At 40.5% G+C, this 24,978-nt stretch overlaps 1 protein-coding gene across 6 annotated transcripts in view; it reads right to left on the bottom strand.

The window, feature by feature from the left end:
• The window catches only part of WDR7 (WD repeat domain 7), a 385,390-nt gene that overhangs the window by 280,818 nt on the left and 79,594 nt on the right, over positions 1-24,978 (bottom strand). For all 6 annotated transcript variants that reach the window (XM_073343603.1, XM_073343604.1, XM_073343606.1 and 3 more), the window contains 2 exons: positions 23,521-23,716; positions 13,927-14,141 (listed from right to left, as the gene is read on the bottom strand). In XM_073343603.1, coding sequence (XP_073199704.1) covers positions 13,927-14,141; positions 23,521-23,716 — 411 coding nt within the window. The remainder of the gene's footprint in view (positions 1-13,926; positions 14,142-23,520; positions 23,717-24,978) is intronic.

Raw genomic sequence — 24,978 nt, 5'->3', positions numbered from 1 at the left:
TATATACAGTGGGCCATTTCCAGCAGCTGACAAGAATGTGTGAGGAACAGTAGTGGGGGGAAATAAACATGGGGACACCATCATAGGGCCTAATCACATTAGCCACACTATCAGATGCTCGTTCACCTGCACATCTACCAATGTGAGATATGCCATCATGTGCTAACAATGCCCTTCTGCCATGTACATTGGCCAAACTGGACAGCCTCTATGTAAAAGAATAAATGGACACAAATCAGACATCAAGCATTATAACGTTCAAAAACCAGTCGGAGAACACTTCAATCTCTTTGGTCACTCAATTACAGACCTAATGGTGGCAATTCTTCAACAACAAAACTTCAAAACAGACTCCAGTGAGAGACTGCTGAATTGGAATTAATTTGCAAACTGGACACCATTACATTAGGCTTGAATAAAGACTGGGAGTGGATGTGTCATTACACAAAGTAAAACTATTACCCCATGTTTATCCCCCCCACCCCCCGCCCCTACTGTTCCTCACACATTCTTGTCAACTGCTGGAAATGGCCCACCTTGATTATCACTACAAAAAGGTTTTTCTTTCCCCCCTCCTTCTCCTGCTGGTAATAGCTCACCTTACCTGATCACTCTCCTTACAGTGTACATGGTAACACCCATTGTTTCATGTTCTCTGTGTATATAAAATCTCCCCACTGTATTTTCTACTGCATGCATCCGATGAAGTGAGCTGTAGCTCACGAAAGCTTATGCTCAAATAAATTTGTTAGTCTCTAAGGTGCCACAAGTCCTCCTTTTCTTTTTACTGTAATGAGAAACACTCTTACCTGAGGATCCTTCCCCTGTATTGGGCTCACTCATGCTTGACTACCAGTATAGTCAGTACTGACTGGACTGTGGTGGAGACTCAAACAGGTCCTGGCTTGTGGTATAGCTGGACCCCCTCCCCCCCCACGGCTGCATGTCCCCCATCTTTCTCCTCTTCTTCCTCTACCTCACCACCCCTGTTCATGTCAGGGGCCTGTGATTCTGGCTCCTCGGAGGTATCCACAGTGGTGTGCAGGGTGGTGGTGGGGTGTCCACAAAGTATGGCATCCTGCTCTTTCTAAAAATGCCACATCTCCAGCTTGGTATTGGATCAACTGTTGGCCTCCCTGGCCTTGTGATATGCCTGCTGCAGTTCCTTTGCTTTCATGCAGCACTGCTACTGATCCCAGTCATACCTTTTCCCCTGCATCTCCTGTGCAATCTGCTTGTAGATGTCCAATTTCCTATGGATGGTCCATAGCTGTGCTTGCACCACCTCTTCTCCCCATAGGCTCAAGAGATCCAGCATCTCCTGTCTACTCCAAGGCAGTGCACATCTCGGATGTGTACCCAGCATGGTCAGCAGGGCAGCTGTGCACAACAATGGAGAGCTGCTAGGTGTGCTTACCAAGCCGGACAATCAGGAAAAGGCATTTCAAAAAACTGCTGGGCTTTAAAAGGGAGCAGATGGGGCCTTCTGGAATCTGTGACTCCTGGACAGTGGAGTTCACAACTGTGGTCAGTGTTCGGCATTGTGGGACAGCTGCTTAAGGACTGCTAGGGTCAACACAGGTAATGCAGTCTTCATTCATCCTGCTTTGACCTCAATACATCAGCTATGGCCTGCATGCTGCAATGATGCCTGCTGAACTGGTGTTACTGCATCGGTGTATTGGAGAGCACAGAGATAAGTTTAAGTGTAGACACATTCACAACTAGGTCGATGCAAGGCGGCTTACTTCAACCGAACTTTGAAGTGTAGACCACGCCTTAGTCTGACTCAAGTGTCCCTCTGTATCTGGTAGTTTTCGCTCACATCCCTTTCCCTAGTTTAAATACTCCCCAAAAAACCCTTTTTGAGCCAGCAGTCTAAATAAGATGCTGCCTAGCCCATCAGGATAGGCTATCCCTTCCTAACAAAGTTCCCCTCCAATTCCTAATAAATGTCAACCACTCTTCTTTCCATCATGCAGTCTTCCATGCATTAAGACACTGAAGTTCTCAGTCTAGTTGTTCCTGTGCACCAGAAGCAATTCAGAGAAAGCCATCATGGAAGCTCTGGTCTTAAACTTTTCCCTAATCATCTAAATTAATCATTCAGGATCTCTCTCCTGTCTCCTGATATCAGTACCAGTACAGTAGAACCTCAGAGTTACACACACCAGAATTATGAACTGACCTCATTTTGAACTGAAATTATGCAATTAGGCAGTAGCAGAGACCCCAAAAAAAAGCAAATACAGTACAGTACTGTGTTAAACTTAAACTACTGAAAAAAATAAAGGGAAAGTTTAAACTCAGATTTGACAAGGTAAAGAAACTGTTTCTGTGCTTATTTCATTTAAATTAAGATGGCTAAAAGCAGCATTTTTCTTCTGCAAGTATAGTTTCAAAGCTGTATTAAGTCAATGTTCAGCTGTAAACTTTTGAAAGAACAACTGTAACAATTAGTTCAGAGATACAAACATTTCAGAGTTATGAACAACCTCCATTCCCAAGATGTTCGTAACTCTGAGGTTCTACTTTATGTACCATTACTATGCATCCGATGAAGTGAGCTGTAGCTCACGAAAGCTTATGCTCAAATAAATTGGTTAGTCTCTAAGGTGCCACAAGTACTCCTTTTCTTTTTGCGAATACAGACAACATGGCTGTTACTCTGAAATACGTCTTCCTTATCACTCACTAGAATGTTTTTATAAAAATCCATGTAAGATCAACCCATTTCTCAACCAGTCAGCAAGTCACTGAATGGTTCTCAGTGCTATCACATGCTCAGTTGTCAATATTTCTAAGGATTGAATCCCCTAATATGCTACTCAGTAACATGCTACTAACATGCTAAGTCAACAGCTTGGTCTCCTGGAGAGAAATTCTCAATGTATGAGGCATGAATCAACCTCTTCTCCCTCTGCCAGAAGATGGATCTCATCTGTCCCTCCATTCAACCTTGGTTTCCACTCATCATGACAGACTTCCTCACCTGGAGTACCATGACACGGGTGTGTCTGCTCCAGCGTCTCTGTAAATAAATATACGTGCTGTCTTCCTCTACTCTTCCAGTTCATCAACTCTGACCTCAAGCTGCAGTTCTTGGACCTTGAGATGCATGAGCTGCTTGCATCAGGGACATACACAGGCCACCTGACTACAAGGTGAACTGTCACACATGTAAGTAATCTAACATTTGCTCTTACACAGAGTTTGGATTGCTTAAGAATTTTGGTCTGGAAGGAGACCAAAGCCCTGAGGTAAGTGGGAAAGCGGGATACCGGGAGGAAGCACAGGCAGGAATGTCTGTGAGGGGAGGGCTCCTGCCTCATACTGAGAATGAGGGGCGATCAGCGGGTTATATCAAGTGCTTATATACGAATGCACAAAGCCTTGGAAACAAGCAGGGAGAACTGGAGGTCCTGGTGACGTCAAGGAATTATGACGTGACTGGAATAACAGAGACTTGGTGGGATAACTCACATGACTAGAGTACTGTCATGGATGGTTATAAACTGTTCAGGAAGGACAGGCAGGGCAGAAAAGGTGGGGGAGTAGCACTGTATGTAAGGGAGCAGTATGACTGCTCAGAGCTCCGGTACGAAACTGCAGAAAATCCTGAGTGTCTCTGGATTAAGTTTAGAAGTGTGAGCAACAAGAGTGATGTAGTGGTGGGAGTCTGCTATAGACCACCAGACCAGGGGGATGAGGTGGATGAGGCCTTCTTCTGGCAGCTCGCAGAAGCTACTAGATCGCACACCCTGGTTCTCATGGGTGACTTTAATTTTCCTGATATCTGCTGGGAGAGCAATACAGCGGTGCATAGACAATCCAGGAAGTTTTTGGAAAGCGTAGGGGACAATTTCCTGGTGCAAGTGCTAGAGGAGCCAACTAGGGGGGAACTTTTCTTGACCTGCTGCTCACAAACCGGGAAGAATTAGTAGGGGAAGCAAAAGTGGATGGGAATCTGGGAGGCAGTGAGCATGAGTTGGTTGAGTTCAGGATCCTGACACAGGGAAGAAAGGTAAGCAGCAGGATACGGACCCTGGACTTCAGGAAAGCAGACTTCAACTCCCTCAGGGAACGGATGGGTAGGATCCCCTGGGGGACTAACATGAAGGGGAAAGGAGTCCAGGAGAGCTGGCTGTATTTCAAGGAATCCCTGTTGAGGTTACAGGGACAAACCATCCTGATGTGTCGAAAGAATAGTAAATATGGCAGGCGACCAGCTTGGCTTAACAGTGAAATCCTAGCGGATCTTAAACATAAAAAAGAAGCTTACAAGAAGTGGAAGGTTGGACATATGACCAGGGAAGAGTATAAAAATATTGCTCGGGCATGTAGGAATGAAATCAGGAGGGACAAATCGCACCTGGAGCTGCAGCTAGCAAGAGATGTCAAGAGTAACAAGAAGGGTTTCTTCAGGTATGTTGGCAACAAGAAGAAAGCCAAGGAAAGTGTGGGCCCCTTAATGAATGAGGGAGGCAACCTAGTGACAGAGGATGTGGAAAAAGCTAATGTACTCAATGCTTTTTTTGCCTCTGTCTTCACTAACAAGGTCAGCTCCCAGACTGCTGCGCTGGGCATCACAACATGGTGAATAGATGGCCAGCCCTCTGTGGAGAAAGAGGTGGTTAGGGACTATTTAGAAAAGCTGGACGTGCACAGGTCCATGGGGCCGGACGAGTTGCATCAGAGAGTGCTAAAGGAATTGGCGGCTGTGATTGCAGAGCCATTGGCCATTATCTTTGAAAACTTGTGGCGAACGGGGGAAGTCCCAGATGACTGGAAAAAGCCTAATGTAGTGCCAATCTTTAAAAAAGGGAAGAAGGAGGATCCTGGGAACTACAGGCCAGTCAGTCTCACCTCAGTCCCTGGAAAAATCATGGAGCAGGTCCTCAAAGAATCAATCCTGAAGCACTTACATGAGAGGAAAGTGATCAGGAACAGTCAGCATGGATTCACCAAGGGAAGGTCATGCCTGACTAATCTAATCGCCTTCTATGATGAGATTACTGGTTTTGTGGATGAAGGGAAAGCAGTGGATGTATTGTTTCTTGACTTTAGCAAAGCTTTTGACACGGTCTCCCACAGTATTCTTGTCAGCAAGTTAAAGAAGTATGGGCTGGATGAATGCACTATAAGGTGGGTAGAAAGCTGGCTAGATTGTCGGGCTCAACGGGTAGTGATCAATGGCTCCATGTCTAGTTGGCAGCCGGTGTCAAGTGGAGTGCCCCAGGGGTCGGTCCTGGGGCTGGTTTTGTTCAATATCTTCATAAATGATCTGGAGGATGGTGTGGATTGCACTCTCAGCAAATTTGCGGATGATACTAAACTGGGAGGAGTGGTAGATACGCTGGAGGGCAGGGATAGGATACAGAGGGATCTAGACAAATTGGAGGATTGGGCCAAAAGAAATCTGATGAGGTTCAATAAGGATAAGTGCAGGGTCCTGCACTTAGGACGGAAGAACCCAATGCACAGCTACAGACTAGGGACCGAATGGCTAGGCAGCAGTTCTGTGGAAAAGGACCTAGGGGTGACAGTGGACGAGAAGCTGGATATGAGTCAGCAGTGTGCCCTTGTTGCCAAGAAGGCCAATGGCATTTTGGGATGTATAAGTAGGGGCATAGCGAGCCGATCGAGGGACGTGATCGTCCCCCTCTATTTGACATTGGTGAGGCCTCATCTGGAGTAGTGTGTCCAGTTTTGGGCCACCATACTACAAGAAGGATGTGGATAAACTGGAGAGTGTCCAGCGAAGGGCAACAAAAATGATTAGGGATCTGGAACACATGACTTATGAGGAGAGGCTCAGGGAACTGGGATTGTTTAGTCTGCAGAAGAGAAGAATGAGGGGGGATTTGATAGCTGCTTTCAACTATTTCCAGAGAGGATGGTTCTAGACTATTCTCAGTGGTAGAAGAGGACAGGACAAGAAGTAATGGTCTCAAGTTGCAGTGGGGGAGGTTTAGGTTGGATATTAGGAAAAACTTTTTCACTAGGAGGGTGGTGAAACACTGGAATGCATTACCTAGGGAGGTGGTAGAATCTCCTTCCTTAGAAGTTTTTAAGGTCAGGCTTGACAAAGCCCTGGCTGGGATAATTTAATTGGGGATTGGTCCTGCTTTGAGCAGGGGGTTGGACTAGATGACCTCCTGAGGTCCCTTCCAACCCTGATATTCTATGATTCTATGATTCTAAGAAGCCTATGGAAGTGTTCATTTTTAACAGGTGTTTGGCAAGGTAGAGGGCCAGCTGAAAATACATTCCTAAGGACTGATTTTTAAATATGCAGAACCTACTTACAGCAAGTTATAGTGTGCATGGAGGCTCTCCACCAAATCAAAACTCAGAGCAGCTGAGTTAATCTTCAGTATCGTCTGATGTTCTGCTAAATATTTTTTCCAACTTCTCCTCTTAGTTCAGCATCCCAGTTGAAATCCTCATTTCTTCTGCACCATAAAAATTAGGCTCTCTTTCCAGCAGTCTCTTCACTTTGGACATGAAGACAATTATAAACAAGAACCTTTTCCTCCACCCCCTTTTTTTCCTGTTACATTTTAGTACATAGCTCAACCATTAGTGGCAACACTGACTGAACACCCATATGGCCTAAAACAGTGAGAAAAAAAAACCAAAAAAAAAAACCAATGAATAGCCAAGTTCTGTGTTACATGAACAGAGAATCAAAAAGTTCCATTTATTTAATAAATTAGCCATGAAAGAGATCACAGGAAATGAGAGTGTGGAAGGAAATTATCCAATTTCTCAGTATCAATGAGTAAAAGCTAAGAGAGAAGAAGCCATTTTTAAACACATTATTTTTATAAATGGTATATCAGAAGGGGTGATCTGATTTACAATGCATTAATTACTCTTATGCCTTATGTACTATAAAGTCTAATACTTTATCAGAATACAGAGTACAGAACTATATTTATTTATACAAGACATTTTGTTTATTGCTAGAGGGGGGACAATATAATGAAAGGTAGAGACAACATAGAAGAAATATTTTAGCTATTAAAATCTCTACACATACGTTGTTACCAATGCATCTCTCTTACATGCTACCCACTATGGTTGAAAGATAGATATGCAGTGATTAACAACATCTTAATTAGATTTGGAAAATTTGTTAATTAAAAATGGACTCATCTAGAGCACAGTTTTGAACTCATACTTGTGCAGCTATAATATTTAAGAATCCAATCCTACAAGCATGCCAACAGACACATTTGAGTTCAATAGGAACAATCACATACATAAACTTAAACATATGGTTAGTATTTGTCAAATGCAACATGGTATGCTAAAGGATATACTTTATAAATATTAATGAAATGATTTTGAACATAGAATATGTAAAAAAGAAACAACATGGCTCTAAAATGGGAATGGATCTCTGATGCCCTCTGCTGTCCTATTGTTGTCACTACTAAAACACTAGTAAGCATTAATTCCAGAATCAAATCATTTCTGAAGATTCACTTAAAAACTTAAAGTAGACTAATATAATTACCTGATACTCCAATTTGACAGGTTACTGTTAGGTATGAGAATTTATTATTAATGCTCACCTATGACCTATCAGCAATAATTAAAGAACATATTAAGCAAAAACAGAAGCAGATATGCTTTCCTTTAATATGCAATTTCAAGGATTTTCCAATTTGCCCCCATCAGAATTTAGTCTCTGTTAAATTTTAATTTTCTTCATTATAGAAGATAATTCGAGCAGGTGACTTTCCCATCCATTCTATGACAAATTCATAAGCCCTTTGTAGGGGCATAGCTTATTCTCTTCCTGTGTTTGACACCATTAACAAACAAATGCACGTGAAACAAGTCCAGCCCAAGCCTTCTCTTCAGGCTTTACCCCTAAAGTTCCTCCTTGAGAGTTACTTAGCTACCCTCTAGAGTCCCTCTGCCTCAGACCCAAGATATCTCTGTCAAGTGAGCCTAGTTTTGAAGCTTGCTTTCTCCCTTTTTATTCCATCCAGCTGGAGGGTCTCTTCAGACTGAAATCCTGGCAAGGGTGGCCAGCTTCAGCCCAGCAAGATCAAATCAGGAAAAGGCTGAGGAGTTGTATGGGCTTTGTGTACCCCACTATAGATATGTAAAACTAATTATTCTTTCAAAAAAGTTCAAATAATAAAAAGCAAAATATAGTTGAAAAGGTTTAAATTTAAATAAAGGGCAGGGAGGGGAATCTAACACCTCACAAGGTCAGTGCTCAGGACTAAATATGGGACATGTATCAAGAACACATGTAACCTTACTATTACCCTCACTACAGTTTAATAAAACTTATACAAACATTTGCTTGGGATATATGTTTTCTTTTATTTGCCCTCAAATTCTAAAATGTTTACAACATCCAATTTCAAAATATTCACCACTAACTGGCATACAAATCAACTTAGAAAAATAGCTCTCTAAACACATTTCTCTTGTTGATAATCGTTTTAAAATCAAAATATAAAATCAGAATTCTAAAACATACAAATGCTTCCAGCTTATGCAATAATTTAAACCTGAAACGTAAAGAGCAAAAACTGATCATATATTGACACTAAATTCCTTTGTTTTTTCCTTAAACGGCTAGGTTATTTGCCTTTTTTTTTTTGGCGGGGGGGGGGGGGAGGCTCCATAGACTAGACTAATGTATAAACTCATCCTGCAGCTCTGATAATGTAACATCTGTACAATTTACTTAAACTTTAGTATTCACCGAAAGTTGCAGTTAGCATGGTTGTCATTACACGCATTTATTTATTACTCACATTGATAAATAGCCCATTATTATACTATCTGGGTAATATTTACATAAACTATAAATTTTGTGTTTCTAAATGCATACACAAATGCATGCAATTGATCAACTTGTGCCTTACTAACGGTTAATGAAATGATTTTAATGAGTAACTATAGTTTCATTTACTGAACATATGTAAACATAGAAAAAAGAGTTGTTAAAATGTTTTAAATATTTACTCTGTCAATTACCTGTATTTGTAGACAAAGCAAATCCATTAACATGTTCTTGTGTTAGACTTCATTAAAAATCTTTCTCCCTTATTAGTTTCAGCAATGAGATTATTCAGCTCCACATATATCCCCTCACTCTTCTTCTGTAAGCCTCATATATATATTTTAACAATATTATTTCCTGGTTTCCCACAATGCACCATTATAAAATCAAACTTCAGACACATCATAATGGAGGAATTTTTCAGGCAAGTCAAACTACTACAACTGACATGAAAAAATATGGATCAATGCTGCAACTTTAGCATGCATGCGTGAGTGCGCACGCACGCACACACAAAGGGTAAGACTTCTTTATATTGGACAACGATCGTACGGTAGACCCTGGCCCAGCTTCAACATTACCAATTATTGAAAGGGACACAGCTGATACAATATATTTGGATCTTAGTATTAATAATCTGGATTTCGTATTATTTCACAAAATCTTATTTAAAAAAAATTCAAATCAACTTGGAAAAGAGCATGGTAAACCATAAACAAATAGGGATAAATACCAATATCAAATTGGGGATCAATATCTAGAGCAGTAGCAGAGGGATCAGTGTTGGCTTGGTATTATTAAGCATCTTTATTACCTATCTGGGAGGGAAAGTAAACAGTATCTTCATTGAATACCTTTGTGCTTGCTAAGTCTAAAGAAAAAAGAATAAAAATCATGGTGGGACTTGTGATGACTGAAAGATATTGAAAAGGATATTAAATTTTTTTTAAAACATTTAAAATTATTAAGAGACAAGAAAAGGAAATCCACTACCATTGTGCAAGCTGTCATGAAATGGGAATTTTCTGCAATATTTTTATGAATATATGCATGGTAACGACTTACTTGAGTGGAAGCAAATAGATGCTCTGAGGGAAGAATGGTAGACATGAGGTATTTATGTTACCATCTGGGATGGTATGACTGGATTGGTAAAGTTCTGGCTGAAACTGACTCGTATCAATGGAGGATCCAGAAAGACAATGGGAACACTGAACAACTGGGAAACTCCAAGCAGGCAGAACATTTAAACTCAACATGGGTCTGCCTATGGACTGAGAGGTAAAAGGAGGCTAGGAACTAGCCTTTGATTTAACAAACACAAGTAACAATTGGTTTCAACAGAAATCATAGAAGAACAAAATGAAATGGCATATCTAAATAGTAGCATTAGTTTAATAAAAACCTGACCCCAGTAAGCTAGTTCCGGTGGGACTGATGGATTATTAGAGCAGTGCATGCTTGAATCAGGGCAGTAGTGACTATCTCATGGCCCTAAAGGCTCTAAAATATGTCTAACGGGGGTAACTAAGTTAAGAAGAAAATGCATATTTGATTATAATTGAAAATATGTTCCTTGAGCTCCACCCTGAAATTTTTGAACTGAAGCATTTGAAACAGTCCTATCACTAAAGGAAGGAGATATGGGGCTCCACCTCCCCAACTCTCTGCCAATGCTTTCCCTGCAGCACCAGGAACAGCTCTGATGTAAGCCAGCATCAATCCAAACAGCCACTGTCCCATCCCTGCTGCAGTTGCTCAGTGCTGCCCCCATTCGCAGCCTGCTGTATCACAGCGGAGGATGGAGAGAATAGCTCTAGCCGCTTCATTGCTTTCTTCCCTGCCAGGCTGTGGGAGGCCCAGAAAGAGCAAAATTAGGAGCTCAGCTGGCTTTACGTAAGCCTACTAAATAGTTAAACTATTGATTATATAGCCCCTTGACCTTTCTGAAATAATATATTCAGCCCACAGGCTGAACAGGTTAAACTCCTCTAGAGAAAGGGATAACTCACGCTAAGAGCCAGTGTTATCCAGTAAGGCTGGATGCTGCATGATATAAAAGGAAAAATAAAGCAAGGTCAACCAGCTGGTTCCTTTTACACTCCCTGTACCCTGTCACAGTTTGTGAGGGGAAGTGTATCCACCAACTGAGGCCAGGTCAGCACTTGTGGACAAAATGGGCGTGCAGCAGAGTTGCCTGTAGATCACTTGTAGCACCGCTTGGACTCTGTAGAGGAGTTTTGGCCCCACAGTATTACTGGGAGGTCTTGTTGCTACCTCCCTCCTCCCCTTACTTACATGTCACAAGCCAGGGAGGCAGAAAGAGGGGCTTTCAAGAGAACATGCATTCAGCAGACTCATGATCAATTTCACTGGCTCATGTAGTCAGTGGCTTCTTCAGGAGATCAGGTTTGTAAGTGGTTACTAAAAAAAAAAAAAACGGGGGGGAGGGAGGGAAGGGGATATTTTTTTGGTAGGACCATCCAGGATCCCAGGAAAGGCGCTGGATGTTGGGAGGGGCATTCTCAATTTTCAAGGTCATATGATAAGCTTAATAGAGGACAATGGAGTAAAGATGTAGAGGGATACCAGGAAATACTCACCTGAAAAATCAAAACATCTGTGTGTGTGCACGTTTGTGCGTGTCTGTGTCTATATAAACATGTACCTCCACCCCAAGATACAGGAGTTTGAAAATCTGCCATATAAAACTAGACTTGCATCCTGCCATAAACTGTAGGCATTCATGTGTTTTCCAGTCAAAATCTATAAAGATGGCATTTACGTTTTTAAAAAATTGAATGGCACTCTAATAGTTTAACATCAGACGAAATCTTGGGCCCTAAATGATCTTATTGTATCTAATGCTACTATTTAGATATGCCATTTCATTTTATGTTCTACTATGATTTCTATTGAAACCGATTGTTACTTGTGTTTATTAAATCAAACTGAGAGAAAGTTTAACGTTCGCAGAGCTCCATACTTTTACCACAGCACTCTAAATTTCTCTTAAAACTATCAGCGCTGCATGCGTACTCAGACTTCCAAAGGGAGTTAAAACTGTTTTGAAATTAAAAAACACTGTACCACTAAAGATTCCCCCTCCCCCTCCGGTTCAATAAAGTCCGTGTTGAAAGCCAGAGCATGCCTGATGTGTATGTGTTCTCCTGTATTGCACAAAGAAAATGTGATTGATTTTTTGAAGTACAGTCTATGTGAGAAACACAAGCTTAAGACAATTACAATCATTCAAATACTGTATTCTGAAGTAAAAAATAGCAAAATGTATAAATCAAAAGCACACTGGATTTTGGTGCTCTGAATTTTCAAAGATACATCGTCATCATCAAACGCATAACAGTAGTCAATTACCCCACCCATGACATTAAATATTCTGGATTTAAGTTTGCTAACAAAAACACTGAAGGTAAATCATTCGCCATACTATGTGCAGATTTCCCAACAGAAAAAAAATATATTATGCAACCCTCCACTTCAATTTTTCAGTTATTTTTCTGAACCTCTCTTGCCATAATCAGGAAGCTGAAGTCATCAGGAAGGTGTCTCTTTGCTAAGATTTCTCTCAAAGAGACCTGCAATCTCTACACAGAAGAGTGGTGAAAGAAATCCCTAATGAGTGGAGAGTGGCAAGAGAAATCCCCAATGATTCTGTCAGCATACATTTTTCATAAAGTGATTATCCCCCAGCAGCCTTTAGCTTCTTAGACTCCTTCTCCCCCCAACCCCTTCTATAATTGTTTTCCTTGTAGACTGGGCAACAATTATCATTGCTGCAGGACTGAATATGTTCACAAGCTATACATAAATACTAGTTTCACATCAGGGGCTTTTATCACTAATTGCACTATAAAATGTGCTATTAAAACTGAGATAAACAAGACTGTAAAAAAATAATCACATAATGAGCCATGACCACTTACAAGAAGTGTTTCATAAATGGCACAGTAAAACTTATTTTTCAAAATTTTAGTCATAATATCTCTCTTCCCTGCCTGCTCTCTTTTCAGATGGGATTGGGAAATAGTTCTGAATTTAAATACGTACTATTATATATAAATTAAAATAGATTAAAAATAGACTGCATTTCTATCAAGTCGATTCTTGGTGTACTCAACTGTTAATACATCTTAACAGACATTCTGATATTTACAAACCAGCTACAGTGTTGACATCTACTGTGCACTGCAAAGTATTTAATAAAAAGAATAATACTAAGTTTCAATATTTGTTATAAATATAAATTACACTAGTTACCTTACGAAGAAATTCCATAAATCTCAAAATGCCAATATGGCAGGCAGGGAAAAAAATTAGCATATGAAAATCCTGTCACTCAGTTGCAATATTCAAGTGAAAATGAAAGTTATTAATTATAAAATACAGGTACTACAAAGAATAGTTAAAATGTATAATTGACATGTTTCAGTGCGGCCAATATTTTAAACCTCAAACACATCAACTGAAAAATAAACCGGTTTCTAAACTATACAACAAGTACTCTAAGCATCTGCTTCGTACTTTATATACAACAATCCTACCAAAGTGTAACTCATTGCGCACTTTTAAAAGTGGTGGAATTTACTCATATTGTTTTAGAGAAACATATTTTAACCTGTCATTTAAGCAGCTGCAGATACAAGGACAGTTAATCCATGTATATTAAAATGAATCTCTAAACTATAAGAGGCACTCAAATACTTCTTCTAATGAAGTATAAAAAGATTCGAGTTTGGATTCCCATAAACAGATGTCATTTTAATTAATTTGCTTCAAATTTTAAAACAATGTGTATTTTTTCGTCTTTATTTTGGTTTATATTTAATCCTGGATAAATACCCTTTATGTTAGAAGCTACAGAAAGTTCTAATCAACTTCAATTCATTTTAATAGCCTCAAAGGACATCTGTTTTTTGGGCCTGACCTAAGGCCAACTGAATTCAGTGAGAGACTTTCTATTAACTTTAAAAGCTGTTGGATCAGGCTCTTTGAGATTAAAGTGATTAAGATTTTCTACATAGGTTCAGTTATGGCAAACAAAACAAACACATTTCAGCTATTGCATTAAAAACAAACAAAAACCTTACTTTGTCAGATGCTTCAGAAGCCAGAAGGTTCGTAGCAAGAGTCTGTAGTTTCTGATGGGCCATATTTTTTAGAGCAGCAAGGCTACGTCTAGTCATAGCCTGTTTTAGATTGACGGCTGGGTGGCTCAGGGAATCTACTGCAGCTGGAACTGCCTCATCACAAGCATTCAAGATCTCGACTGCCGTTATCCCCATCACACAACGATCCAGTGCACCTTGAAATGGAAGGTGAATAATGAAATGCATTATTTTAGTGCAGGCAATTCAAAAATGTCAAAAGCATATGTTAAGTAGTCACCTAGTCTGCAGTATTTTCTGTAATGCCTAAGATGACCCGTTATTATTTATATTACTAACAGGCCTAGGAGCCCTAGCCATGTAGCAGGACCCCAGTGTGTGAGGAGCTGCACAAGAACATGGTCCCTGCCTCCAACGAGCTTACCATCTAAGTATAAAACAAGAGATAACAAATGGCTATAGAAAGATGAGGGAGTATATTAGTCAACACACTTGGCAGTGGTATCACAATAGTAACCCAATGACTTTTGTGACTAATATTCCTAATGTGGTGGGATTTTCCTAAATTTCCTTGCAATTATAGGATGTAAGAATCACAAACGCTACACTTGATTTTTATCATAGGCAAAGTCAGTAGCAACACTTACAGTTGCCTAACACTTTCCATAACCAGCCTGTTTCCAGTTACTTATAACTTTGTCAGACTTTACTTGTTGTGGCTTAAGTTTTCCATGCTTTCTCTCAGACTAGATTTTTTAGTTTAAGCAAAAACATCTCAGCTATTTCTGAGAAAGAGGTTAGTGAAAAAAAACAAATGAACAAACTTCTGCTACTGTTCAAAGAAATTGATGAAAAATTCTGATAAGAGCTGTAGTGCTTTCATGCTTTGAGGCAGGAACTTGAAATATGACAGGCTGATAATCTCTCCTTCGCCCCAGTGCTAAATTATAAAAAACTCTGAAAACTGCTGTTAGGATATAGATATTCAGGCCTGTCTGTAAAGGCCTATACTCTAAGAATTTAGGTGTATTCTTATCACTTGGCTAGTGATAGAGGTATAAAAGAAAGAATCAAAATCACTGCCTGCTGGTGTAAGGGCCTTCTCTTACTGTGACAGTCTGAGGCCCTGTTCTTAGGCTAAGGCCTTTGGCTAAGCAGCAGAGGCAGCCATAAGCTGGGAAGCGAACGGTCACATCCTCACATGCCAAACTAGTCACATTGAAATAAGGTGCTATTCGGCTGTTAGGAATACAATCCTGTCCTGATAGTTCCTATCACCTCCAGAGAAAGGGAAGTGCCTAGAAAATGTAAAAGGAAACTTAGTTTGATAGCATCCTGTCTGGCAAGAACTTACTTATCCATAGCTGGGATGTGAAATCCTCACTTCTGTATTGTTTTCTCATTATAGTTCCCACTTTGCTATTGTTTGTCTGTATAATCTCTGTCTGGTTCTGTGATTGTTCCTGTCGACTGTATAATTAATTTTGCTGGGTGTAAACTAATTAAGGTGGTGGGATATAATTGGTTACATAATCATGTTACAATGTTAGGATTGGTTAGTTAAATTTCAGGAAAATGATTGGTTAAGGTATAGCTAAGCAGAACTCAAGTTTTACTATATAATCTGTGTCAATGAGGAAGTGACTGGGGGTGGGTGGGGGTGGGCATGTGGGTGTGGGTGATGGGAACAGGGAATGGGGGTAAGAAAATTGGAATAATGTTTTGCTAAAGTGGGGGATGGGAACAGGGAATGGGGGTAAGAAAATTGGAATCATGTTTTGCTAAAGGGGGAAATGGGAACAGGGAATGGGAGTAAGGAAGTTGGAATCATGTTTGGCTAAGGGTAGGAATGGGAACAGGGACACAGGTGTAAGGCTCTGTGGTGTCAGAGCTGGGAAGGAGGATACTAAAGAAGGAAACTGGAATCATGCTTGCTGGAAGTTCACCCCAATAAACATCGAATTGTTTGCACCTTTGGACTTCGGGTATTGTTGCTCTCTGTTCATGCGAGAAGGACCAGGGAAGTAAGTGGGTGAAGGAATAAGCCCTCTAACAACTGCCATTTGCACATGCGCAGTAGACCTTTTAAGAGGCTTGGTGCTAAAGTCTCTGATCATTCCATCTACACTGAGCATGCTCCACAGCCTCATAAAGCTCTGGCTCCAGACGGGGCACAGCAGCAGCAGCAGCCACCACCATCTCACTATTTTATGGGCAGTAGTGCTGGCCTGGAAGCAAGGAAACCAGAAGTTCTAAGCTCAGCAACTCCACTGACCAGTATTAATAATTCTGTGCATTTCACTGAATTTATTACTGACAAGTCCTCAACACTAACTTGGGAAGCAGGCAAGTGTTCCACAAAATTTTGCAGATCGGATAACAGAGGGTGCACTAGGTCCATTCTGGCAATAGATGTCTGAGTCTACTATATTAGAAACAAGTCTCATTCATTCTAAAAAGCAGTGCAGCTGTGAATGTATGAATAAGACACAGGTTCTCATTCTGTGGGCTGCCCCTCCCCACAGAGTGGAGGGGTTCCCAATAGATTTTAGGAGCCCCTCAACAGGTTTTGAACCCAGGACCTTTCAATCCACAGCACTTGAGATAAAAGGAGTACTAATAGCAGGAATAGTGTGTTATCCTCTGTGTAGGCTAGCCACTAGAAGGAAGCACAACACATGCTGGCCAGTGGCTTACACATATATTTGCTAGATCTCAGTGGAATGTTGGATGTCTGGATTGTTAGGTTGTACTCCCAGCTCTGGAGATCAGTAGTATCTAATTATTACTTGATAATACAGCTGTGTACACAGATTTGGCACATTCATTTTAAAAAACAAAGTTAAGTGCTCAAAAGTTAATAAGTGCCAGAATCTAGGTTGCTTGAGCAACACTAATTCAGCCCCTTGTGAGTATGCATGATGATACAGTCTTGCTCAACATCACATAGGAAGTCTGGCAGAGCTGGGAATAGAACCCAGCTCTCTTGGGTTACAATCTAGTGTCTCATGAGGGTCTGAATTAGGCTGACCAGACAGCAAGTGTGAAAAATTGGGACGGGGTGGGGGGCTAATAGGAGCCTATATAAGAAAAAGTCCCAAATATTCGGACTGTCCCTATAAAATCGGGACACTGGGTCACCCTAGTCTGAATTAATGTTTCCCAAGCAACTTTAATTCTGGCATTTCCTAACTTTTGAGCACTTGTGTTTGCAATTTTTACTTTCATTAAACAGGATGTAATTTTATATATGTGCATATAGGCTGTCCACAGGCACACCCTCAGTGCAAAACTATATTTCAAGATGGTTCAACAGGAGATGCTGGGTACTCAGAGGTTTTGAAAAAAAATATCATGTCACTTTATCTACATCTCTAGCTTTAGCCATCCATTTTTGAATATGTTGGCCACTATGCCTTCTCTAGAAAGTTGCTGGTACTTGCATTCTTTCTGGGCCAGTACCATAGTGAGATGCTACTATACAAGTAGCAAATGTCTTTATATTTGAAGTTTTTAAAGCCAATGTTTTTTAAAGAATATAAAAAACATAACTGAATATGCCCTTTATGTCATGACTTCTCCTCAAAAGAGAATAATGTACCAGCAGCCTGTCTTTAAAGGTAATAGTCTTTAACCACAGTGTGGGACTAAATTAAAAGTGACTTCAAAACTGGAACTCTGAAATATTTATTAGGACCAACAGTAAATTTTCATTTTTTTAAAGACATTTAAGATGTTCTTTGAAGTCCTTTTCAGATTTGACATTACAAGGAGTCCCAAATTATAGGAAAAAATGTTTCCAGTTCTTTTCCTCAGTACCTTCCTAGCGATACATTCAAGCTGATCTCAGAGGACATTAAATTTCACCCAGTTACTCCTGTACTGAACTTGGAATATTGGAACAATGGGTGCTGGGATATTTGCACAGTAGGATATTGTTTACGACAGAAATGGTTGACTGGTATATGATCTGGTAGATGACTGATCTTTTAGCCACTTTCTTCCTGTCTTTTGACAGTGGCCAATGCCAGGTGCTCCAGAGGGAATGAACAGAACAGGTATTCATCAAGTGATCCATCCTGTCACCCATTCCCAGCTTCTGGTAAACAGAAGCTAGGGACACTTCACAGAGCATGGTTTTGCATTCCTGCCCATCCTGGCTAATAGCCATTGATGAGTAAGTTGGGACAACGAGTGATTGTGAGGTTGCACTCTATATGATTTTATAAAAATATGCTAATGAGTGTGAATATAATGTAACTGGAATATGCTTCCTGCAAAAGGTCTCTTGTAAGGTATCATTACAAAGTTAATAATCTACTGAGTGTGGTCATCCTATTTGTATAACTGTATCACTCTTGTATCAAACTAGAAATATGAAATAAACTCTGAGGTCCTATTGTAGTTATGCAAAGTGTGGGCCATTAATGGTGGTTTGGAATCTTGATGGCTCCCATCATCCAGGACAATTGACTGCAGATGGCTCTGTTTTACTTGTAAGTCTTCCTGTATACACATGTGTGCTGGCAAGTGGGTAATGAAGTCTTCCAGTGACATGTGATCATGTCACCTGAACTGGAATCCATCTTTAACCTGGTGCTTTTCCATTGAGAAGGAGGGGGTGGGAACCCAGAGAGGGACAAAGGATTCCCGCCTTATGCAAAAGATATATAAGTGGGTGGAACAGACAAAGAGGGGAGCCATCATGAGAAATCCCCTAGCTACCACCTGAGCTGTAACAAGGGCTGTACCAGGGGAAAGGATTGTGCTCAGACTAGGACAGCGTCCAGTCTGTGAAAGAAACTTATTGAAACATCTCTAAGGGTGAGATTTTACCTGTATTCAGTTTTATTACTTTATTAGACTAGACTTGCGTGTTTTATTTTGCTTGGTAATTCACTTTGTTCTGTCTATTACTACTTGGAACCACTTAAATCCTACTTTCTGTATTTAATAAAATCACTTTTTACTTATTAATTAACCCAGAGTATGTATTAATACCGGGGGGGGGGGGGGGGGGAGGCACAAACAGCTGTGCATATCTCTCTATCAGTGTTATAGAGGGTGAACAATTTATGAGTTTACCCTGTATACAATTTATGTAGGGTAAAACGGATTTATATGGGGTTTGGACCCCATTGGACATCTGAGTGTCAAGGACAGGAACACTTCATAAGATGCATTCAATTAAGCCTATAGCTGTTAGGGGACATGGCTCAGACTGGGTCTGGGTTTGCAGCAGGCTAGTGGGTCTGGCTCAAACCAGGCAGGGCACTGAAGTCCTAAACTGACAGGGCAGGAAAGCAGGAGCAGTAGTAGTCTTGGCACATCAGGTGGCAACCCCCAGGGGGTTTCTGTGATTCAACCCGTCATGGTAATAATTAAAGGTTTTTGTCATTTTGCAAAAATGGAAATGTTATGGTATCCTTGCCAAATTCCAATTTGGACAATTACATACCTACAATAAGATCACTTAAAAAATTGCTTGCAACCTGGGTATTTTTTAAAAGAAAATCATGCTCCAGTTCTAGATAAGATGCTTTGATAACTTATCTTAAGTAAAAAAAACCAGCCTATTTCTCCTAAACTCAATAATCTCAATTAATAGAAATATAAGTGCTTTTCATATTAAACCACATCCTACTGTGGAAACAATTTTGGTAGCAGGAATATTATATGTATCAGTTCAGTTAATGATGTTTGAGAAGCTTATTAATGTCTTACGTAACCCCTGTTACACCAGGATTTAAACTGTGGGTGACAGCCCGGACACTGAAATGATCATGAAGGATTGAAGCAAAACAAGAAGCCACAACCTCTCCTATGCCAGGGTGGCCAGAGGCCAGCACAACCACAAAAGTGAGTGGAAGTTGCCAGGAAAAGCCATGAGCATAGTAGCCAGACAACTGTGCTTATTCACTACCTCCTTGCAGCAACCCCCTCACATGGAGCTCACTTGTACCCCCTCACAGTACGATTTAAAACTGCTCCTTTCCCTACTGGAAACACAGATGGAGGCCAGGGCAGTACAAACTTTGTCTCCATCTTAGTAAGCAAAGCTTTGCTGCTACACAAAAGCATAATTCACATCCTTACACTGAACAGTATGTGAAATGATCAACATAACCCAATAGATGATGTTATTTTCTACTTCAGACTGTGAAGCAATGATAAATAGAAGGCACAGCTGCAGGACTTCCTCCTGCTTCTAACTGGTATCGTGTATTGAGAGAAAAGAACACAGCAACAAAACTTGGCTACATCATCAGATATGAAGAAAGATCTTCCTTGAAGAGAAGTTCACAGACTGTCAAAAACGAAAAAACCTTGCACAATTTGCTACATTCATCTGCTAAATTGGATGAATCTGGTTCCACACAGACATTTTCCCCTTAATGCCCTGTCCTCTTATTGCTCCAATTATATTTCATAAGACCTCATGATGTGCTTTCCTTCCCCCCTTCTAGTACATTTCATATTTTTCACTGCAGTTCAGAAACCACCTCTTCTTTCCCCATCAGGGAAAAATATCTGTTACTGTAATGTTTCCCCCACACCAGCAACAATGGGATGAATCAGGTCATCCAGGCTAACTGTCCATCTGAAGATGTGTGTATTACTGATTCACTACAGTGGTAGGTTTAATGAGATAACTTTCCACAGATGAACACCGCGTACGTATTTTGATTTATTTCCTTTCTATGTCTGTAACAGCTTAGAATATATAATTTTCTACATCATATCTATCACTTTTATACACTGTTTGTTCTGTTATTTAAAACTCATTCTCATCCTCTTAAATGCTTCCAATTGAATTCAAAGCTGTAATTTTGAGTATTATCCATCTTTTACTTACTTACTTAGAACAAAAAGAAAAGGAGTACTTGTGGCACCTTAGAGATTAACAAATTTATTTGAGCATAAGCTTTCGTGAGCTACAGCTCACTTCATCAGCTGCATTCAGTGGAAAATACAGTGGGGAGATTTATGATAGTGTGGCTGATGTGATTAGCCCCTATGATGGTGTCCCCTGAATAGATATGTGGATACAGTTGGCAATGGGCTTTGTTGCAAGGATAGGTTCCTGGGTTAGTAGTTCTGTTGTGTCGTGTGTGGTTCCTGGTGAGTATTTGCTTCAGGTTGGGGGGGCTGTCTGTAAGCAAGGACTGGCCTGTCTCCCAAGGTCTGTGAGAGTGATAGGTCGTCCTTCAGGATAGGTTGTAGATCCTTAATAATGCGTTGGAGAGGTTTTAGTTGTGGGCTGAAGGTGATGGCTCGTGATGTTCTGTTATTTTCTTTGTTGAGCCTGTCCTGTAGTAGGTAACTTCTGGGTACTCTTCTGGCTCTGTCAATCTGTTTCTTTACTTCTGCAGGTGGGTATTGTAGTTGTAAGAACACTTGATAGAGATCTTGTAGGTGTTTGTCTTTGTCTGAGGGGTTGGAGCAAATGCGCTTGTATAGTAGAGCTTGGCTGTAGACAATGGATCATGTGGTGTGGTCTGGATGAAAGCTGGAGGCATGTAGCTAAGTATAGCAGTCGGTAGGTTTCCAGTATAGGGTGGTGTTTATGTGACCATCGCTTATTAGCACTGTAGTGTCCAGGAAGTGGATCTCTTGTGTGGACTAGTCCAGGCTGAGGTTGATGATAGGATGGAAATTGTTGAAAACATGGTGGAATTCCTCAAGGGCTTCTTTTCCATGGGTCCAGATGATGAAGAGGTCATCAATGTAGCGCAAGTAGAGTAGGGGCATTAGTGGACGAGAGCTGAGGAAGTGTTGTTCTAAGTCAGCCATAAAAATGTTGGCATTCTGTGGGGCCATGCGGGTACCCATAGAAGTGCCGCTAATTAGAAGGTATACATTCTCCCCAAATGTGAAACAGTTATGGGTGCGGACAAAATCACAAAGCTCAGCCACCAGGTTTGCTGTGACATTATCGGGGATACTGTTCCTGACGGCTTGTAGTCCATCTTTGTGTGGAATGTTGGTGTAGAGGGCTTCTACATACATAGTGGCCAGGATGGTGTTTTCAGGAAGATCACCAAGGGACTGTAATTTCCTCAGGAAGTCAGTGGTGTCTCGAAGATAGCTGGGAGTGCTGGTAGCGTAGGGCCTGAGGAGGGAGTCTACATAGCCAGACAATCCTGCTGTCAGGGTGCCAATGCCTGAGATCATGGGGCACCCAAGATTTCCAGGTTTATGGATCTTGGGTAGCAGACAGAATACCCCAGATTGGGGTTCCAGGGGTGTGTCTGTGCGGATTTGTTCTTGTACTTTTTCAGGGAGTTTCTTGAGCAGATGGTGTCGTTTCTTTTGGTAACCTTCAGTGGGATCAGAGGGTAATGGCTTGTAGAAAGTGGTGTTGGAGAGCTGCCTAGCAGCCTCTTGTTCATATTCCAACCTATTCATGATGACGACAGCACCTCCTTTGTCAGCCTTTTTGATTATGATGTCAGAGTTGTTTCTGAGGCTGTGGATGGCATTGCGTTCCGCATGGCTGAGGTTATGGGGCAAGTGATGCTGCTTTTCCACAATTTCAGCCTGTGCACATCGGCGGAAGCACTCTATGTAGAAGTCCAGTCTGTTGTTTCGACCTTCAGGAGGACTCAACCCAGAATCCTTCTTTCTGTAGTCTTGGTAGGAAGGTCTCTGTGGGTTAGTATGTTGTTCAGAGGTGTGTTGGAAATATTCCTTGAGTCGGAGACGTTGAAAATAGGATACTAGGTCACCACAGAACTGTATCATGTTTGTGGGGGTGGAGGGGCAGAAGGAGAGGCCCCAAGATAGGACAGATTCTTCTGCTGGGCTAAGAGTGTAACTGGATAGATTAACAATATTGCTGGGTGGGTTAAGGGAACCACTGTTGTGGCCCCTTGTTGCATGTAGTAGTTTAGATAGTTTAGTGTCCTTTTTCTTTTGTAGAACAGCTTACAGAGCATCTTTCATCATATGATCTTAAGGCACTTTACAAATCAACTACAGCACCCCCGTGAGTAGGTATATATGATTATCCCCCATTTTACAGATAAGGAAACTGAACCACAGGGAGGTTAAGTTACTTGCCCAGGATCATAGAAGTCAATGGCAGATCTGGGAATAAAAGTCCAGATTTCCTGACTCCAAGTCCTGTTGATTTAACCACTAGACCGTGCTTACTCAACAGTTACTTCAAGTTTAAGGACAAACTCAAACAATCAGTTACTGAAGTCTCCATCAGTGTGTCCAGCAGTTGACAGCCCAAGTGCATTAATTAGCTTTTCTAAAGATAAATAAGAAATTAAGTGGGGGGGAAAAATAACCACGGCTAACTGTATTTCTCTAAATCTAATCAAGAACTAATTATTGGTTTTAACTACTGGAATGTATGCAAGAGTTGTGGCACCAAAGAATCCTAGGCATACTCCATATTTAGAGAGTCATATTTCCCAAAGGTAATGTGATAAAGTATGTTTGGTGTCATGCCAATCTGTCTTGCAGATGGAAAGCTAGACAAACCTTATAGAACATATCCCCAAAAAGAAGAATTTAGCTCCAAATGAAGGGATATTTTGTTCAGTTTCTTGCACTTGACCTTACCGGTATCCATTTGCCAGACATACACAGATCCGTCAGAACATCCCACCACCAGGTAATCATCTGAAGGCCTCCACTTTATTACTTGAATAGGGAAAAGGTGACGAGATGCCAGCATAATGCATTTTTTCTCTCGCAAACTCAAAAGTCCTACTGAGTGGTCACTGGCTACTGAGCAGATGCAGTGCTGGACTCTTCCCTGAAAAATAAAACATGTCTTGATCATAATAAGATTACTTTATATTTCCATATCACTCTTCATCAGAGATCTAAGTAACAAACAAACTTCAACAATCTGTGAGTTTTGTAATTACTACCATACCCATTTTACAGATAAGACACAGAGAGTGAAATTCTAACCCCATCAAAGTCCATGGCAAAATTCCCATTTGACTTTAATGGGCGCAGGATTTCACCAAGAGAACTTAAGTGATTTGCTAAAGATTGCACATATTGAAGAGCTGGGAACAGAATTTAGGAAGTCACCTGTTAACCACTTGAACATAATTGCTTATCCAGGCAGGTTGTGAACAGTGTTAGGGGATAATGAACATCCTGCCTCTCCTATATTGCTTAATGCTACAAGAGTCTCAGTATGGAAGTATCTGAAAACCACTACACAAAACCAGTGATGTTACTTAACTAACATTAATTAAGAGGCTCTGAACTTTTCATACCTTGATATATTATACGTTTGTTTGTTCTTAAAAAGTGATCACTGAAGTTATCTAACATTCTTCCTTCTTAGAAAAAAAATTGAGATAAGGTTTAAATACTTTTTTTTTTTTTTTTTGAAGTGCATCTCATCCAAGCACTTACGGAAATGTTTTCTGAAAAGCTGCAAAATTAATGCAACGAGAACAAGAAATAATCATGTCTTGGAACAGTTTTGCAGTCTTTTAAAAACAATTCAGCCATTTGACAAAATAGTTCACCTTCAAAGCAAATAGAGATTATTTATGCTCAAAAGAATCTTGTTTTCATTTTATTATATTACAGCATGAAACATGAGCCAATACAGGGAATGACACTACAGCCCTGATCCAGGAGGGAGCTCTGCAATTATAAATCCAATGCAGCTTCCCACTGACTTCCTTGGGGGTCAGCCTAAGTAGAGCCATTTGTAAAATCAGAGCCTAAAACAGTATTTTTAGTAAATCTATTAATTCACAACTTTGTTGTAGGTGAGGAAATGATAGGAAGAAGGTATTTGCGCCTCCAACCGATTTCCTATTTTTTAAAGGTCAAAACACACAACTGACAAAGGGGAATTTCTATCAAACAAGCATATAATTATTCCTGACACTTTCAATTTGCAATTAGTAAGTGTTTAGGTGAATTGTCAAAACAAGATTCTCTGTAAAAAAAACCAATCTTATTCTTTATTACCATTGGCTGTGGTTCTTTTAATGTTTGCATAATTGAAAACACAAAAATGTGCCTTTATAATGATCAATAATA

Source organism: Lepidochelys kempii, chromosome 5 (assembly GCF_965140265.1).
Source record: "Lepidochelys kempii isolate rLepKem1 chromosome 5, rLepKem1.hap2, whole genome shotgun sequence".
Taxonomy (NCBI): domain Eukaryota; kingdom Metazoa; phylum Chordata; order Testudines; family Cheloniidae; genus Lepidochelys; species Lepidochelys kempii.
The sequence above is the reverse complement of the archived record's forward strand: the minus strand, read 5'-3'. Positions and strand labels throughout refer to the sequence as shown.